The 18,361-nt window shown below is 57.0% G+C and overlaps 2 protein-coding genes across 3 annotated transcripts; one reads left to right on the top strand and one right to left on the bottom strand.

Moving 5' to 3' along the window:
* Positions 1 to 567: 567 nt before the first annotated feature.
* LOC127394419 (parathyroid hormone/parathyroid hormone-related peptide receptor-like) lies at positions 568 to 7,250 on the bottom strand. Its single transcript, XM_051640385.1, has 13 exons — positions 7,200 to 7,250; positions 5,879 to 5,984; positions 5,364 to 5,474; positions 4,840 to 4,964; positions 4,553 to 4,647; positions 4,009 to 4,195; positions 3,459 to 3,612; positions 3,244 to 3,304; positions 2,651 to 2,717; positions 2,175 to 2,269; positions 1,656 to 1,797; positions 1,506 to 1,547; positions 568 to 991 (listed from the first exon to the last, which is right to left on the bottom strand). Exons 1-13 carry the CDS (start codon positions 7,245 to 7,247, stop codon positions 626 to 628), a joined length of 1,599 nt encoding a protein of 532 aa, XP_051496345.1. The 5' UTR covers positions 7,248 to 7,250; the 3' UTR covers positions 568 to 625.
* Positions 7,251 to 7,290: 40 nt separating this feature from the next.
* Positions 7,291 to 17,496, top strand: MYL4 (myosin light chain 4). Of its 2 annotated transcripts, none has more exons than XM_051640449.1 (8): positions 7,291 to 7,444; positions 10,683 to 10,935; positions 11,707 to 11,734; positions 13,769 to 13,918; positions 14,822 to 14,995; positions 15,421 to 15,498; positions 16,135 to 16,178; positions 17,267 to 17,496. In XM_051640449.1, the coding sequence occupies exons 2-7, from the start codon at positions 10,837 to 10,839 to the stop codon at positions 16,161 to 16,163; spliced, it is 558 nt and encodes a 185-aa protein (XP_051496409.1). In that variant the 5' UTR covers positions 7,291 to 7,444; positions 10,683 to 10,836; the 3' UTR covers positions 16,164 to 16,178; positions 17,267 to 17,496. The 2 variants fall into 2 exon arrangements, with proteins under 2 accessions (XP_051496409.1, XP_051496408.1); XM_051640448.1 differs by lacking the exon at positions 7,291 to 7,444 and adding an exon at positions 9,780 to 10,109.
* The last annotated feature ends 865 nt before the right edge of the window (positions 17,497 to 18,361 follow it).

Raw genomic sequence — 18,361 nt, 5'->3', positions numbered from 1 at the left:
ACAACCGTGCTGTACAGCCTGGGGGGACCCAGGAACTCACTGCCCCTTCCCAGGCCACAGAGCCCGTGACCTCCCCTCCCCGAGCCCGTCAGAGCCCAGGGATTCATGCTCCCTGTTTGTGGCTGCCTGCTGGGCTCCCCAGTACCTGAGAGCTGCACCAGGATGCAGTAAGGGCAGGGTGAGCTGCAGAACAGCTCTGTGGGCATTTCCCCCTGCCAGCCCCGGGCTGGAGAGCACAGGAGTTGGTGGGAACTGGGCTGGACTGCAGGACTGTGGGCTCATGACATCAGCTTTATACAGGCTGGAGCTGAAGTCACCTCCTAGGCTGTCAAGGTAAGACTGAGCCTGGAGGGTTGTTTCCTGGTGATGATTGAAGGCTTTGCATGCACAGACATCACATCAATCACTTGAGTGTGGAAGGGAATGAGGATTGGGATTTGCTGCTCCTGTTTACACCAGAGCTCATGGTCCCTTTGCAGTGGCTGTGAGGGACGGGGACCCGTGTTGTTCCAGCTGCCATCCCCTACCCCAGCTCTCCATGCAGGTGTAAAAGGAGCCCAGAGCATGAGGATCAGCATCTTCCCAGGCACAGCTGCATGTCCAGGTGGGAGAGACACTGTTCCCTTCACAGCATTGTCTCCAGCTCCTTGCTCAGTTTGGGGTGACACCGATTCAGGTCTGTTAAGTCCACCGTGTTCTCCCCACAGCCCTTCTGGCTCAGCCCCTGGGTGGGACAGGGCAAAAAGGGATGGGAGGCAAAGGAGCTGGGGATGTAGCCTGGCAGGCTGGCCTGGGCCAGGAGCAGCAGCCCCCGTTGCTGGGTGCCTCCTGCCCCTCGCCCTGCCAGGCTGGTGCTGAAGGTGGTGGTGGTGGCATGAGAGGTCACCACCCCAGAGCAGCAGCTCCCGCCCCCGCTGGTGGCACGAGCCTTCTGCTTGAAATCCAGGGCCAGGCTCCTCCGAAAATGGGCTTTCTTGATCTCTGCCTGCACCTGAGGGAGAGATGGGAGAGGGGGCTGCTGGTATCCAGAGCCAGCAGAACAGGCATCCCTTCAGAGAGTCATGGAATGAGGTGGGATGGACCTTAAAGATCATCCAGTCCCACCCCCTGCATGGACAGGGACACCTCCCACCAGCCCAGGTTGCTCCAAGCCCCATCCAACCTGCCCTTCAACACTGCCAGGGATGGGGCAGCCACAGCTTCCCTGGGCAACCTGGGCCAGGGTCTCACCACCCTCACAGCAGAGGATTTCCTCCTCATGTCTCACCTCAATCTCCCTCTTCCAGTTTTAATCCATCCCCCCTTGTCCTCTCACTACAAACCCTCATCTAAAGGTCCCCCCCTGGTTTCTACACCTTGTGCTTTCATTTCCCTTCCAAGCCCTGCTGAGAGGGGTGGATCCCAGTTTTCCCTCCTATTATCCCAGCCTGGGGGGCTGTGGGTTAACTTCCCTGACCCCAAAGAGGCTGGAACAGGGAGCTCAGCTGCTCACACTTCTAACTTACCTCCCCGTTGCAAAAGCAGTAGATAAAAGCCACAAAGAAACCCTGCCAAAAGAGAGAGAGGTGGATTTTGAGTCCTGTGCATGTTCCTCCCCCTCCCTGGACCCCACACTTGGCATTGGGAGCAGAGGCAGCAGCCCCATGCCCACCTACCTGAGAGGAGTTAAAGAGCATCTCATAATGCATCTGGATCTGCCACAGGACCCCGGAGACCTCAGTGTAGGGCATGGCCATGAACACCACGTAATGGACCCCAAAAAGTGGCATCAGCACCAGCGTGGACTTCAGCAGCTTCCTGAGAGGAGAAATGCTCTGAGCCCTCAGGCAGGCAGCCTGCAGCCCCTCTGCAGCTCGTGGTGAGGGTCCTGCTGGGCAGGACAGCACTTCAGCTCCTGCTGCAGCTGCTCCATGTGTGGCTGCTGCCCCAGGGCCCGGCTTGGAGGAGGGAGCAGGCAGAGCTTCTGCTACTGAGCTGCTGCTGCAACCACACTGAGCTGCCAGAGCTCCTGCCACCCTCCTGCCACCCTCCTGCCACCCTCCTGCCACCCTCCTGCCACCCTCCTGCCACCCTCCTGCCACCCTCCTGCCTTCCAGGAGAAGCCACCTCAGCTCAACAGGCAGAACGTGAGCCAGACCAGGCTGAGGACACATCCTGCTGCTGCCAGCACTTGCCTGTACTGCTGCCTGGGGTCCAGCTTCCCCGTGTGGGTCTCCCAGAGCTTGGAGGCCAGAACCCGGACGATGTTGAGGAAGAGGAAGAAGTTCACCTGGACCACAAGAAAAAAATGTAGGCCTGGCCACTTCAGGACAGGTGGGGGTGATGTGTGTGATTTGTGGGGTGTTTTTTTTTTCTCCTCCTGGGTGGATGGTTTGGCTCTGTGACCATATAGAGGTCTTTTCCAACCATGACCATGCTGTGGTTCTGTGACAGACCCACCGTGGTTTTGTTGCCCACAGTGACCTGGGCCTGTCCCAGCAGCCCCCTGAGACAAGGACAGGCAGAGCTGGGTGAGCTGCTGGCAGGGACATGGGGCTGATGCTGTGGTTAGTGCAGGGAGGGACCAGTGTCCCTGGATCCAACAGCTCTGGGTCTCTATCCATGCTCTTTCCCCGAAAGGAACTGGGAGATTCAGCCCCAGGTTTCTTACCACGATGGCAGCCAAGATGGGGACCTGATAAATCCACTTCATGTTCCCTGCGCTGAGGTCCCAGCACCTGAAGAAACCAGTAAAGAACCACCTTGGGGAAGCCTGAAATCACTGGTAAGGCAGATTGCTGGCTGAGGGCTCCCTGTGCCCCCTGCCATCCTCCCTGTCCTCTCACCCTTCCCCTCCCCAGGTGAGAAGTTTGTGCAAATCCTGACCCAACACCCCCCGTGATGCTGCAAAGCAGCTTTAAATCAGCACTGACTTCCCTGGGAGCTCCCTGGCCACCCAAAACTCCTGCTCTACCTTCTGTGGCTTCTCTCATTTTAAAATGCTTTAGAACCTGCCCTGTAGCATTTCTCTTTGCACCATTTCTTGATCCATTTATGGTGTAAACCTGCATCCATCTCCCCCCCCCAAAACACAGAACATGGCCACTATTGGTCTAGATTCCTAATGATTTCATCAACAAGCTTCCTGTTCTGGTTGGAAATGTTTTGTTTTCAAAAGTCCTGGTGCCCATGGATTTTTGGGTGGCTTTGGCAACCAGACCTTCCCCCCCCCAAAGGACTGTCAGAGAAGGTGGAGCTACGTACTGTGTATCTGCCAGGGAGGCCCTGACACTGGCCCAGACAGACACAAACACAGCTGGGAGACCTGGAAGGGCAGGAACCAGGGTGAGACACAGGGATGAAGCATCACATTTGCAGACCAACCCAGTTCCCAGCAGCTGATCTGCATCCCACTGCCCTCAGCTGCTCCCACAGCTGGTTCCCAACAGCTGCAGCAGTGGGTTGGGGTCCATGCTTACCCCAGCCAATGATGATGAGGACCCACAGGTAGCTCTTGTTGGAGAGGAAGGCCATGAAGATCAGGCTGTGCAAGTAGAGGCCTTCCACCAGGATCCAGTAGTGGTTGGTGGCCAGAAAATAGAGGAAGAGAGTCACCACCACCTTGCAGCCAACCTGTGGGGGTGTAGCCAGACAGGTGCCCATATCAGCCCGTTCCCTGAAAGCAAAACCTGGTGGCTTTTGCCCTCTGGCCAGCAAGCCCCAGGCTGTGCCCCACGCATGGCCCGTGTTCCTCCTCTTGCAGGGAGCTACATCTCCCTTAGGATATTCCAGCCTCAGCCAGGAGCAGGTGCTTGAGGTCTTTCCCATGGAAGAGGCATTTCCCATGTCAGGGCACTGAACTCAGGCCTCTGTGGCACCAGGATGGGGATAAGTGGCCCCCTCCCCACCCATGTCACCCCTCAGCACCTCAGCCCTGATCTGGGAGGGTCCCAACCTCATCCCCTTGCACCAGGGCTCCTCAATTCCCCATTTCCCTGATCCTGCCTGTGGTCTCGTGGTGCCACTTGCCAGGTGGCTCCGTTGTCCCGGCGGGGTTCCCATCTCTGCCTTGAAGTCGTCCTCCCTCATCTTCTCAGTCTCACTGGCCAGAGTGCCCGAGTAGAGCACCATGTCCTTCACGAAGATGCTGAGGGCCCGGCAGATGAAGGAGGTGAAGAGGTGGACGTGGATGTAGTTGCGGGTGCAGTGAAGGCGCCTGCGGAGGAGGGAGCGACACCAGCCCCGTCCCAGCTGCCCCATCCCAGTTTCCCAGTCCCAGCTGCCCAGCAAGCTCATCACACCCGGGCTCAGACAATGGGGGGACGCAGAGAAGGTGAGCTCCAAGGTGTCAGCCCTGCCATGGGGCACAGACCTGGGGGTAAGTTGGGGTGCCAGGCCCTTCAAGTGCTTGGGGGAGGAGCTGGTCACACTGGGGTGTTTTGGTGCTTTGGGGCTTTTGTGCTGGGGTTTGGGGGGGATCCCTAAGGGGGTACTGCCCCTTTGGGGGGGTTAAGTATGGGTGATGGGCAGAGGATGCCCACCACACAGGGCTGGGACCCCAGCTGCTGCTTACTTGAAGTAGGAGAGGATGCAGACAGCAACAACGAGGGAGGCCAGGGAGATGGAGTAGCCCACGGTGTACATCAGGTGCAGGCGGTCAAACACCTCCTGGGGGAGAAGGAGGCTCCACCACCCACCCCTCCGCAGCCCAGCCAGCCCTGGCCTCCAGGCTGACAGCACCAGAGGGGCAGGGCTTGTCTGGGGAGGGGTGGCAGAAGAGCCCCCTGCTCCCAGCCCTTCCCTGTGCAGCCGGTTCCCATCCCAGCCCCTTCTCCCGGCACCTCTGACGAGCCAGGTCACCTTCTCGCGGCTGCGGCTCTCGGAGGAGAAGAGCAGGGCACATTCAGTGTAGTTGGCCCAGGTCTTGTTGATGCTGAGAGCCATGGCCCAGGTCCCATAGACACTGCAGTACCTGTAGGCGTGACCTGGGGACAGGGACGGGCACTGTGAGAGCAGCAGGACCCGCAGGAACCACGGAATCACAGCACATCAGGGGTTGGAAGGGACCTCAGGAGATCATTGAGTCCAACCCCCCCTGCCAGAGCAGGACCAAAAAAACCACTAGGGCAGATCACTCAGAAAGGCATCCAGCCAGGTCTTGAATGTCTCCAGAGAAGGAGACTCCACAACCTCTCTGGGCAGCCTGTCCCAGGGCTCTGTCACCCTCACAGGAAAGTTCTTCCCCACGTTGAGGTGGAACTTTCTGGGCTCCAGTTTGATTCCATTGCCCCTCGTCCTGTCCCAGGGAAGCCCAGACACATCTCTGCTCTGTGGAGGATTATCCCCAAGGTGAGACTGTTCCCCACCCAGGTGTGAGCACTTGCCTTTGTGGTTGAAGTCGTAGATGTAGTCAGGGCAGGGCACGGACACCTCCTGGCTGGGGGAGCCCTTTGGCCAGCAGATGATCCCGTCCCACTCGGGCAGGCAGCTGGTGTCTGGCCAACAAGTAAAGACACATCTCACTTGGGCTCCAAAAAGGGGCCACATCGTGTCCTCCAGCTTCCCCAAGGGTGCCCTGGAGGAAAAGACCACCAGCCCCAGCCTGCAGAGTAGGGGGGCCCAGAGGGTGGGTAAAGGGGACACATCCCATCACGTCCCATCACGTCCCACCTCCCCCTGGGGCTCCACAGTTCTCATTTGCCACGAGCACGGGGCAATCTGGGAATGGGGGATGGTTTGATCAGCAGCTCTTTGTGCCCAGAGCAGCCACTGTGCCAGGAGCTCCTCAAACCCTCAGGAGCCACTTGTCCCTGTCCCACTCCCATCAGAGGGGACAGCATTTCCCACAACACAGCCAGCTCCACCAGGGCTGGCCCATGTGCAGGGAAGGGGACCCTACCTTTGATCTTCTCCAGCTGGGCTTTTATGTCTCTCTGACATTTCTCCTTAGCTTCCACCAGGAGATAGATCTGCTCTTCTTTTGTGAGAACATCATCAGGGTCAACCTGCCCAGCCAAAACCAAAGTGTCAAACCCCCATCTCTGGGTAGCTTGGCTTGAGCCAGCAGTGTCAGCAGCTCAGCTCAGGTCTCCTCTTTGTGCTCACAGTTTAGATATTAATCCTCCTGGGAGAGCTTGACCCACCCTGGTGGGCTCCAGAGCACCCCGAGGGTGGACGATGAGACCCACAGATGCTTCCCAGCTTGAGGCAGCACCCATGTCACTTCTTCTGCCACAAAACCCCTCATTGCTCCCTGCTGCCAACCCTTGAATCCATCCAGCTAATTAACACCAAGCCCAGAATCACGAGGGTTTGGGGGCTGCTACAGGAACATCATCTCCTAATGTGGCAACGACCCTTTGCTGAACCCCACAGCCTGGAGGTCTCGCCTGAAGAGAGGTCCTCATCAAGCAGGACCATCCTTGGGGCAAGAAATGGGAGTGAAGAGACAACAGGAGCAGGCGTGGGAGAGGGATGTGCTGGTAGGAAAAGCTGGTGCAGCAGCCAGGGAGCTGGGTCTGGTAGCCCTGGATTCCAGTGGTTGGTTGGGGCTCTGCAGGATTCACACTGGGAGCAGCATTTGCAGCCTCCTGGTCACACCAGACCTGCAAACATCTGGTGGGATGTCTGGAGATGCTGAGTTTGGAGCCAGGTTGGGGAAAGAGCTTTGGAAGTGGGAAGGAGCCTCGATGAGGGGTTGGGTTGACTCCTGGGCTGCCCATATGCAATTGGGACCAAATCCTGCCCCAGAGAGGGGATCTGAGCTCCCATTCACATTTTCCCAAAAGCAGCCAGCTGGGTGGGTGGGCAGAGGGGTGCAGGGCAGGAGGGGGGGCCCAGCTTTGGGAGAGGGTCTGGATGGATCCAGCTCTGCCCTCACCACGTCCCTCCAGCCTTGTCTGCGCTGACCCAAAACGCTGCAGCTCCTTCTGCACCCCTGGTGCCTCCCAGTGAACTCTGGATGCATCTGAGAAATGGATAAACCATCAGGTGGTGGCTCCTCAGCTCCTGGAAAGCTTCCAGTGGGAGCAAAGAGACTCTTCCCTCCTGCCCATCAGCTCTGCAGAGCAGGTCGTGCAGCTGAGGGGGCACGTGGCCCCGGCCGGAGCAGGTTGAACAATTCACAACAGTTAAAGCCAGGGTTGGGACCAGAGGAGCCCCCAGGACCATGCAGACTTACCAGAGCCCGTGGAGGACACCCCAGGACCATGCAGACTTACCAGAGCCCATGCTGAGCTCAGGAGGCAGCAGCAGAGCAGAAGCACCATGATGCCTCCCCCAGGGACAGATGCCTCCATGGTCCCACCACGCCTCTGGGATGGGAAGGTCAGGGCCAAGCAGCTGGAGAAAGCAAGACCTTCACCTGGGGACAGCTGAACTGCTGCCAGCCCAGGGCTACAGGTGATGGAGCAGGGCTGGTGTGTCCAGCAGGACTCAGCATCTTCTGGGAGCACCTTCCCAAGAGGTGAGGAGGGGAGAGGGACCACCAGGGTGCTGAGGGTGGGGGGAGCACCCTGAGGTGAGTCCCTGCTCCCGGCAGGGTCTGCTCAGCAGTGCTGTGGGAGCTGCTGACAAGCTCACCAGGCTGGGGGGGGGAGGTTTCTCCTCCCACCAGACTTGCTGCTGTTCACTGCCCAGGTCTCGCCGCTCTGGGAGGATGTGCAAACAGTTCCCCTGGGGATGCCAGAGCGTGTTGGCTCAGCCCGAGGTGCTAAAATCCTCTTCATTCAAGGCAGATTCCTCTTCTCTTGTCAGAAACTTCTTTCCCTGCCGGGTGGCTCATTTTTCAGCTGTCCCAGCATCCTCCCACCCTGCTCCGTCCCCTCCAGCCCTGGACTGGTCCCCAGGAGCTGAAGGACCTGAAGGAAAATCCCAGGGAGGTGGCTGGAGGTTGGGAGGCAGAGGGTGCTGGCACGTGAGCATCACCTCAGCACGGCTGGGCTGGGCTGGGATGGCTTTCAGGCAGATGCCAGTTTAACCCTTTTCCTTCTCTCAGGGTTGGGGCAAGTCTTGGGGAGACCTGCTGGGATCTGTCCTGCTCCCTGCCCGGGGCCAGAGGGACAGTCCTGCAGCAGGGGTTTCCACTCCCATGGGTGTCTCAGGCAGCCTGTGAATGAGGCAAACTGAACAGGGAGGGTTGGTGGGTCAGAGCTGGTCCCACCACAGCTGAAACCATCCCCATCGGGGTCCCTTGTCACCCACAGGGGGGGCCCAGGACTGTCCCCTGGGTTTTGGGATCATGCAGGTGCCTGGCTTCAACCTCCCAGCCCAAACACCTTGTGCTCCCCAGCAGCCCTGGGGGGAAAAGGGACACAGAGCATGGAATCCTTGTTCCCTGAGCAGGTCAGTGTCGGTGGCATGAGGCTGAAATTCAACACCCCAGTGCCAAGCCCTGGGATCAGCCATCTCCCACCCCTGGGGTCACCCCGTGTCATCCCCATCCAGGTGCAGCTCTTGCTGCCTCCAGAAGGGCAAAATCCCACATGGGGCAGAGCCCTGGAGCCTCCCGCAGGATTTTCCTGGCAGGGCAGCTCATCCTGGGCCCAACCATGAACCCCCGTGGTCAGTCAGGCCTTCCCTGGGCTCTGGCAGCCAGGGAGCAAAGCAAACCCAAGTGACAGTGCCCGGGAGACGCTGCTGCTCCCTCTGATTGAATCCGACAGGAAAACGAGCCTCTGGGGGGCTGTCCCTGCCCGGGCAAGCAGCTGGAAATCCAGGGGGGATTAGAGGCACCTCTGGCAGCTGCTCATCTCCTCAGCCCGATTTAGCCACCAGCCTGGAGGGCTGCGTGGGAGCAGAGACTGGGGGGCACCACAGCTCCCCCAGCTGCTCCTCGGGACGGGCACGGCCTGTGGGGTGGGAGAAGCAGCTGAACTGCAGGGCTGATGTGTTCTGCAGGCTCTTCTGAGTACTGGTTTCTGACCAAGAAGCTGCCAGGGAGTGAGGACAGAGGGGAGGTTCTTTTGGAGGTGGATGGAGTGTTAGATGGAAGGATGGAGGGATGGATGGAGGGATGGAGGGAGAGATGGAAGGATGGAGGGATGGATGGATGGATGGATGGATGGATGGATGGATGGATGGATGGATGGAGGGATGGAATCTGTCTTGGGGGAGGCAGCAACACTCAGGGGCAACTTGATTCCCACTGCAGGCAAGATCTGACCCCAGCTCTGAGTTCACAGATAGAAAAACACATTGGAGGGTTTTTGTTGTGGTTTTTTTTGTTTTTGCTAAATTACTTGCTCTATTATAGAGAGCTCTGGGAAGCAATTGTTGCAAACAACACCCACCCAGCCCCATCATCCAGCCCCCCCAGCTCCCCAGCCCCACGCCAGCAATCCTGGGATGACGACAGGCAGCAAATTTCCCAGCACTTTGTGGCTGGTCCCTCCTCCCCAAAGACCCCATAACCCGGCTGGTTACCCTGCAACCCTGCCTCAGCTGCCTGAAAATACAGCTCTAACTGCATTTTGGGTGTCTGTGTATGAACAAACCCTTAAATATATGTATGTGGGTATGTATATATATGTGCAAGTGGAATGGCTCAGACTCTGGCCAGCACCAGGACTAATAGCATCTCCCAGGCTGCTCTTCCACCCCTGTCCACAGCCCCAAGCATTGGCTGGAGAGATGGGACCAGGCAGCACCTCCACAGCAGAGGAGATGGGAGGTTGTGGAAACCCAATCCCTGTTCAATGCCAGGTTGGATGAGGCTTGTGCAGCCTGGTCTAGTAGGTGTCCCTGCTCATAGCAGGAACCTGATGATCTTTAAGGTCCCTTCCAACCTTCACCATTCTATGGTTCTATGATTTTATGCTCTCATCTGTTGTAATTAATTTTTGCCCCTTTATTTCTGAGACACCAGTGCAAACTGGGAATGTGCTTTCCTTCTCCTGTGCTCTGTTACAAAGGTCCCTTCCTAACCCAAACCATTCTGTGATTCTATGAAGCTGATGGTTCAGGATGTCTTGGTGTGACCCTTGAGCTTCATTTGCTGGGATGCTGAACCTCAATGACTTCTTCTGCCTCTTCAAACAGCCAGAAGAGGAGAGTGAGAATAAGAGCATCTCCCACTGGAGCCTGCCCGGTGGGGGGAAGAAAGAGGCCCCCATTGTCTGCCTGCCCTACAGGTTTGGGGGTGCATGGTGAAGCAGGGCTGTGAGACATCCTGAGCTGATGAAGGACTGAATGAATGCCCAGCTTCACCCATCACGTGCAGTACCCTCATTAGCCACCCTGATGGAGTCTCAGGCCCAAGTTTAGCTCTGAGGGGAGATGGGGGCAAAGCAGCCCCTGAGCAGGAGGCCAGAGGAGGGTGGTTCAGGGGGGGACTGGGCTCCTTTCAGGCAGCACTTCATAAATCCCAGTCTTCAAAAGGGCTCTGCAGCCCTCACAGACCTGCCTAAAAACAGACACACTTTTCCCCTGGGTACCAGGGCAGGTTTATCAGCCCTTTATCAGCCACCCTGTTGCTATTTTCTTTGCCAGCCCCCCCGGGGCCCGTTTGAGTTTAGGTTTCCAGGGATCACTTAGCAAGCAGCCCCCATGCAGCCCACCCGGTGCAGGTGCTGGGGGGGGACACATGTCCCCCCTTTTGTGGCCTGGGGGGGGGGCGGCTGGTGGCTTTGCTGCTCTGGGAGCTGATGACAATGGGCAATTGTCAGGTTGGGGCCCCTCTCATTTGAGTTTTCTTCCTTTTATAGTCAGCAGCAGTTGCTCCAGCAGCTGGGCTGCCCCTCGGGGCCAGGACACGGCTCCGTATATAAGGGAAGGAGCAGAGTGTTCCCTTTGATCCCTCTGCCCGGTGGCTTCCCTGGGAAGCAGGACCCGTCCCTGCCCCTCTGCAGACCCAGCGCGATGCCACTCAAGAAACCCGAGCCGAAGAAAGAAGGAGGCAGAGCAGCTCCAGCCCTGGAGCTTTCCAAGGAACCTGCCTTTGACCCCAAGAGCGTGAAGGTGAGTGAGGGACGGGGATGTCACCTCCGTGCCTGTCACCTGCTGGGTGGGGGGGGAGGTGCCCCAGCAGTGGCTTTGGGCAAGCTGAGAGCCAGGGCTGGGAGGGGAAAATCAGCAGGTTGCTGCAGGGGGTTGGCAGGGATGCTCTCCTGCCTTGGGGGGATGTTTCAGTCTCCCCTCAGCCAGGGCAGCTGCTTCACCCTCACACCAGGGCACTGCCACCCCCAGCTCTGGTGTCCCCCTGAGCACCCGCAGCTCCTGACTGAGACATCCTGTCGGGGCCCTGGCTGCATGAAAAAGCTTTTCTGACCACCCCCCCACCACTCCCCACTGCCTCCATCCTGAAGGAATGTGCCACCTGCCTTGTCTCCTCCAGGCAGGAGCATCTTTTATCCGAGTCTCTACAACAGGAGCTCGGTTTTTCCCTGATTCCCAGGATGTAGGTACGAGTTTGAGCTGTGGCAGGAGAGCTCTTCAGAGCAGGCTCAGCACGGGGGCTGCTCCATCCCTTCAATCAGGGATCAAGCCTTCAAACTGCATCCTTTCCACCCAAAATAGTCCTGGGGGTGGTCTGAGCCTCCCTGCTGCCCACCCGGCCACTCCATAGGGATCTTGGCTCCCAGGATGCAGCCTGGCCATGGCATGGACATGGGACACCCCACCCCGAGCAGACTGGGGAGCCTGGGGAGGGAGAAGCTGAGGGCCAGGGAGACACCCCCAAACCCCCCCAGCATTAACCTCATGCCCAGCCCTGTTCTCCTCTCCCAACAGATCGAGTTCACCACTGAGCAGATCGAAGGTAAGTGCAGATCCCTCCTTCTCCAGCTCTAGAAACTGGGAATCCCTTTTCCCAGGGGGGGGTTTCACAGCAGGCGTGAGAGCCAAGAGGCCCCACGGGACAAATTCCCCCCTGGAGGAAAGCCCAGCAGGATCCAGGTGCCCCGTTCCCTCCCAACACACTGCTCATCCTCCAGGATGGTCCTGGGAGGTTTCCTAGCAGGGAGAAGGGACATCTGGGTTCAGGAAGTCTTGTTCCTGGCTGGTGAGGAAGTGGAAAGGGAGGAGGTAGGAGGTGGAGGTGGGAGAGTGGGAGCCAGCACAGGGATGGAGCTGGGAGAGCAGCACCAGGAGCAGTGAATGGATCCAGGCTCCTCGCTCTGTGCTGAGGATGCACCAGTTGGAGAAGATCATCCCAGCTCCAGAGCCTGGCAGGGAGAAGGTATTTTTCCATCCATGGTGGGAGGTGCAGCCTGGTTCAAATCCTGGGATTGGCAGCCTCTGGAGATGCAGGGACAGCCCCGTGCAGGGGGGCTGAGCTGGGATGTCTCAGCTCTCCACGGGCAGTTTTCATGCCCTTCTGTAGGGAAGAGAGAAGATCTGAAGGCAGATCCTGGTGGGAATACTGGGAGGAGGAGACCCAGTATCCTGCAGGCTTAGCCCCCAAGCAGCTTTCAGAAGGAGGGAAAAGAGCCAGTGGGAAAGTGAGCAAGTGAAAATGCCAAGACATTTGGATTTAAGCTGCAGTGATGTCCTAGGGCATGTGAGATGTCCCAGGGCATGTGAGATGTCCCAGGGCATGTGACACACTCCAGGTAGTGGGGACTGGACATCACCAAGTGCCCTCGTAGTGGTGGCTCTTGACCCAGGGTCTTGCAGGAGCTGATGTCCCTCCCTGGCTGGAGGGACGGAGCCATCGTGGGGTCAAGCAGGATTAACAGCAGCAACCCCAGAGTGCTGGACAGGACTACAGGGGCACAGCATGGACATCATGGGGACAGCTCCAGGGCATGGTGAGGCTCAGCAGAACATATCAAGATGCCAAGTAGAAAATGGTGCAAACTCAAAGTCCTGGACAAGGATTCCCACCAAACCCAGGGCAATGCCTACCAGACCATGGGATCTCCACCACCACATGCAGACTATGGTCGTTTTATCCCACCCAACAGCAGGAAGAGCAGTGGCTCTGCTGGAGCTGCTGCTGCCCAGCGTGAAGAAGATGGAGCAGAACCTGGAAGTCATTAGTGCCATGGACAAGAGACTCAGTCCTGCGCATTCACATGGACAGGCTGGAAAGGCTGATTACCCACTTGGGCCAGTCAACTGCTGCTGAGTGTGGAGCCTCTGCTACTGGAGAAGATGACCTGAAATGAGAGGCAGAGCCCAGGCTCTGAGCTCCACAGGAGCACAGTTCTCCATGTAGCCAACATGAGGACTCAAAAGAGATCCAGCAGCAGGTCAAGAAGCTGACAAGCATCAGACACTGAGGGAAAGAGAACCTTAGTGGTTCCTAATTTAGGCTTCTTCCTCCAGGCAAGATGTTACATGAGATCATTTATGGGACCAAGCTTGGAATCTCCTGTGTCCTTCCACACCAGGATGGTGGGATGTGGTCTGCAAGGCTGGGGTGGACACAGTCACCCTTCCCAAGCATGAGCAGCACCTTGCTGTGTCTGCCCATCTGGGGGATGCCAGCAGAGAGGATGGGGTGTCACAAGGGTCCTGGGGGATGGGGGGCAGTGGGAGGGTCCAGAGATCCCCAGGAGACCCCAGTCAAAAAGGGGAAGAGCAAAGGGGATGTTCTGCAGCAGAGCAGCCAGTGCTGCCAGGGCAAGGTGGAAACCCAGCAGGTCATCCAGCCAGCTCCACAGGGGTGGCAGAACCTGCTCAGGAAGCTGAGTGACTCGTTGAGTCTGGCAACCTTGGGTGGCTCCTTGGCCAAGCATCGATGGGGGCAGGGGACACCCACCACACCCCTGTCCATCCCTGTGTGCTCCGGTGGGGTGTGAGATGGGGCTGGGGTGGCAGGGGACATCTGAGCTCTTCTTCCTCACAGAGTTCAAAGAAGCCTTCAGCCTGTTTGACCAGACCCCCACGGGAGCCATGCAGGTCACCTACGCCCAGTGCGGGGACGTCCTGCGGGCCCTTGGCCACAACCCCACCAACGCGGAGGTGCTGAAGGTGCTGGGCAAGCCCAGGCCAGAAGGTGACTGGGGCAGCAGGGACAGGGTGGGACAAGCAACCCCTGGCAGCAAGTGAAGGATTCCATCCCCTGCAGGAACAGCCCAGCAGGATGATGTTAGGAAGGAAATTTTAGACCTGAGGAGGAAATTCTTCCCTGTGAGGGTGGTGAGAGCCTGGCCCAGGTTGCCCAGGGAAGCTGTGGCTGCCCCATCCCTGGCAGTGTTGAAGGGCAGGTTGGATGGGGCTTGGAGCAGCCTGGGCTGGTGGGAGGTGTCCCTGCCCATGCAGGGGGTTGGATCTAGATGATCTTGAAGGTCCCTTCCCACCCAAACCAGTCTGAGACTCTGGGTTTCTATGGTTCTAGGAAGGGACACAGAGACTTCATTCCTGCAAAATCCCTTCCCTCCCACTCCCCTGCCACAGCTGACCTCAGGGGTGGGCATCCTCACCCGGGGGTGGTGGCAACTGATGCTGAGCAGACAGTGTCCTGAGCTGGTGCCAACTGGTGTAACCTGATCACAGCCACAGTGCCCTGGTGCCAGAGGACCCACCTGCTGGGTGTCATTTTTGGGGGGGTGTCAGCAGGTTGTGTGCAGACCCCAGATGTCAATACCTCACATGGTTCTTTCCACCTCAAGTATAATGTGCTAATAGTCCCATCACCTTGTGGGGCTTCTCCCCTGAACTCAGGTGGAAATGAGGCCAGGAAGGTTGAGCAGGAAGTTGGTCTTCCCTGGAGACATTCCAAACCCACCTGGACATGTTCCTGTGGGGTCTACTGCAGGTGACCCTGCTTTAGCAGTGGGTTGGACTAGATGATTTCCAGAGGTGCCTTCCAACCTTGCTGACTCTGTGAGATCCTCAAAGGCTGACTGCAGCCCCAGGAGGTTGGTCTCTGACCCCATCTCTCCTCCTGCCCTTCCAGAAATGAACACAAAGGTGCTGGACTTCGAGACCTTCCTGCCCATCCTGCAGCACTTCACCCGCAACAAGGAGCAGGGGACCTTTGAGGACTTTGTGGAGGGGCTGAGGGTCTTCGACAAGGAGGGCAACGGGATGGTGATGGGGGCTGAGCTGCGCCATGTGCTGGTCACGCTGGGTAGGGGCTGGTCCTGAGGAGGGGGAGCAGGACACAGGGCACCCCTGAAGCTCCTTCTGGGCAAACGCCTGGGGCTGGTTGGCTGGTCTCAGGTGCTGGAGAGACCCTTTTTGTTCTGCTGCTCACAGGGTTTTGTAGGAGTGAGCAGCTCCTCTCAACACGTGGCCTTTCCCATCTTAGGCCACAGCTTCATGCATGACCCGGGTGAGATGGAGAGTCCAGAACATCCCCAGTTATCAGACAATCATTGCAGCTTGGTTCTCTCTCCACAGTCTCCCACCCACACTCCTCAGCCTGGAGTGGCACACAGCTCCTTTTTAATCCCTTTTCCATTCCTCTGGTGGCCTTGGCCCTTTGCAAGAAGGACAGGAGGGTCCTGGCAGGCTGAGAACCCTTCCCCTGACCTCTCCATCTTCTTTCTCCAGGGGAGAAGATGACAGAGAACGAGGTGGAGCAGCTCATGGCAGGGCAAGAAGATGCCAATGGCTGTATCAACTATGAAGGTAGGACCAAGAGATTCCCATCGGGCTCAGCCCAGACGTGGTTGTCTTGTCTTAGGGTGCAAAATGTGTCCTCTGAGGACACTGGTGATCACCAAGAGGGAGGTGTGGGCTACCCTCCAAAGCCTCCCTGAGGAGAGCTGTGAGACATCTCAGCTGGGGTAGGAACAAGGTGGTTGTGCTGGATTTCCAGCAAGAGCAGCAGAAGGCAGCAGGTCTCCAAGGGCTTCAGGGCTGCTCTGTCCCCAGTTTGGGCACAGCTTTCTGGGAAGCCATCAGAGCCAGACAAAGCCAGCATCTTGCACAGTAGAGGCTGACTGGGACCAGATTGCTCCACCAGGAGGAAAATCTGGCACTGAAGAGTGGTTAAGCCTGGGAACCCCTCAAACTGGAGAGCCTTGAGGGAAAGAGGGCACCTTGGCCTCAGGAAACTGGGGATGGTGGGAGAGGTTTTGTCCCCAGGAGGGGTTTGGTGTCACTCCAAAAAGGTTTGGGATGGCAGACATAAGGTGGGAAGAGAAGGAGACATCTCAGCTCTGGCAGAGAAGATCCCCCTCCATCCTTGGGGTGTCCCAGGCTGGGGAACCTGCCTCTCTGCTCAACCCACCCCACACCTCGACCTCTCCTTTTCCTCCTCAGCTTTTGTCAAGCACATCATGTCTGGCTAAAAGAAGAAACTTCAGGTGAGTTTACCAGGGTCTCCTGCTTCTTCCTACAAAATTGGAAATCCTGCACATGAGCAGCCAGGGGCAGAGGATCCAAAACCCAAACCCCAGAAGCACGAGAACAATCCCAGCTCTGGAAGCCCAAAAAGCTGAGTTGATGATAACGAACCCTGTTTGTAACTCCTGCCATTTAAAAACACACCAGGACATCACCAACCCCCTGGGTGTCAATCAGGAATTGTGCTGATTCTCTGCTTGGAAAGAAAGAGGTTGGTGTGGTTTGTGGCAGCACATTTCCTCAGCCACCAGGAGCTCAGGTGGTCATCAAAGAGCAGCCAGTGGGAACAAATATTTTAAAATCTTTTAAAAAATCACAGCAGTGAATTACTTGATGCCAAGAAAATGTGAAGTACTTGGTGAGGAGATGTCTGTACTACTGAGCTATAGGTAAGAAAGATCAACATTCCCAGTAATATTGGAAAGATTAAGGAAAATGTCTCCTTGGTGCTTGTTAAGGTTCATTTTTTGGGGGTGTGTTCCTCAAGGTCTGCCTGAGGAAAACAGAGAGGCAAGTTTCTTTTAGGGTGAATTATCTGCCTGAAATCTCGTCCATGTACAAGAAAATCCACATTACTAATGCTGGCCCCAGTCTCCCCTGCCAGTTCCTACTGGTTTTGTTACCTCACTTGCTTTTCTGAAACATTTTTCCTCTCCCTCAACCCTGTGAAAGGCAGGAAGAAAAAAGAAATGGGGAAAAAAATGACCTTCAGGCACTGCTAAATACCCAAATGAAACATGTAAAAATCTCTTCTCTCCCCAAATCTCTTTAAAGCAGAGACAGAGAGAAGTCTGAAGTTTGTTCTGCATCCTTTTTATCTTGGTTTTAGTCCATTTCTCTCTGGTTCCTGTTGATCAGCTCAGCAATGTAGGTGGTTAGGTGGCAAATGCTGCTGGGGAGATTTAATTCCACCCAAAACTATTTGCATGAAACACTGTTTTTTTGAACGGTGTGGAATTCTACCTACTGACACCGGGGGTTCCTGTGAGAAGGAGCACTCTTGTCCCCAAGATTCATTGTGTTAAGGCCTCTCATGCTTCACTTCCAGGCTCCTGGAAATGTTTGAACCCACCTGAGCACCATGAATGGGGAGATTCCTCCATCCATGGCCCTTTCTCCCTGGACATTGTGCCTCTGCTTGGCATGAGCCACCATGAAGAGTTGGCCTCCAGGTGTGCCCAAGCCTTGGTGCACCATGAGACCCCTGCAGCTGGGTTTAAAACCTTAAGTTATTCTTTTCAGGCTTTTCCTGTCACATTTGGCTCATTAAATTTCATTCCTTCCTCCTTTAACCAGTGTCTCTGCTTTGGCTTTGGACTCCTCATTGAAGTGGTAGATGGAGGAGAGACCCACCCTGGTCTCCACCAGTGGTTGGAGACAAGAGGATGTTCCCACAGAAAGGGGAACAAGGCAGGTTTTATGGCCACTAGATGGGAGGGAAGGGTTCAGATGTGGGGGTGAGGGTCTCTGTTCATCACCCCACCCTCAGCGTGGGGCCAGGGGCTGGGCTGCAGTCTGACCACACCTGGCTGATGGAGGCAGGTAGGTCTGGAGCCTGAGGGACAGGTGGCATCAAACAGCCCCTGTTCTTGGGAGGTTCTCCCCCTCCTCCCTGCCCAAAGCCTTTTTCAGACCTGCAGCCCATCCAGCCCATAACATCTTGCCCCTTGAGCATTCCCTAAAGGTCCAGGCTGAACTGAGCCAAGAGGGACCTGCTTGGCCCTGCCAATGTCCCTGTCACAGCAGGGACCAGCAGGCACCTCTCCTTCATCAACATGCTGCCCATCCCAGGCAGAAAAGACTAGAAGCCCTTTTAAATGCCACAAACATCACAGAAAACATTAAAAACATCATCATGTCACTGGCAGGTCCAAAAGTCTCGTTTCACAGGGTGGTTTCCAGGAAGTTGGATCCTGATGACTCAGCAAGGGGGAAAGAAAAACAGGGAAGTGATGGGTATTTCTGGGCCAGGTCACACCTCCATCCCCCTGGCATGGGATGGCATGTCCCTGGGGTGTGGGTAATGTCCTGCTGGGGATGGAGCCTGGCCAGGACAGGGCTCCCTGGGGGGTTCCTCTCCATGCAGACACTGAGTCTGCAGCCAGAGCTGCCTGGGGGCTGGGAGATGGGGGCTGGGGGCTCC

The sequence above is a fragment of the Apus apus genome, chromosome 25, assembly GCF_020740795.1.
Source record: "Apus apus isolate bApuApu2 chromosome 25, bApuApu2.pri.cur, whole genome shotgun sequence".
NCBI classification, from domain to species: Eukaryota; Metazoa; Chordata; class Aves; order Apodiformes; family Apodidae; genus Apus; species Apus apus.
This window is presented reverse-complemented; position numbering and strand designations above follow the sequence as displayed.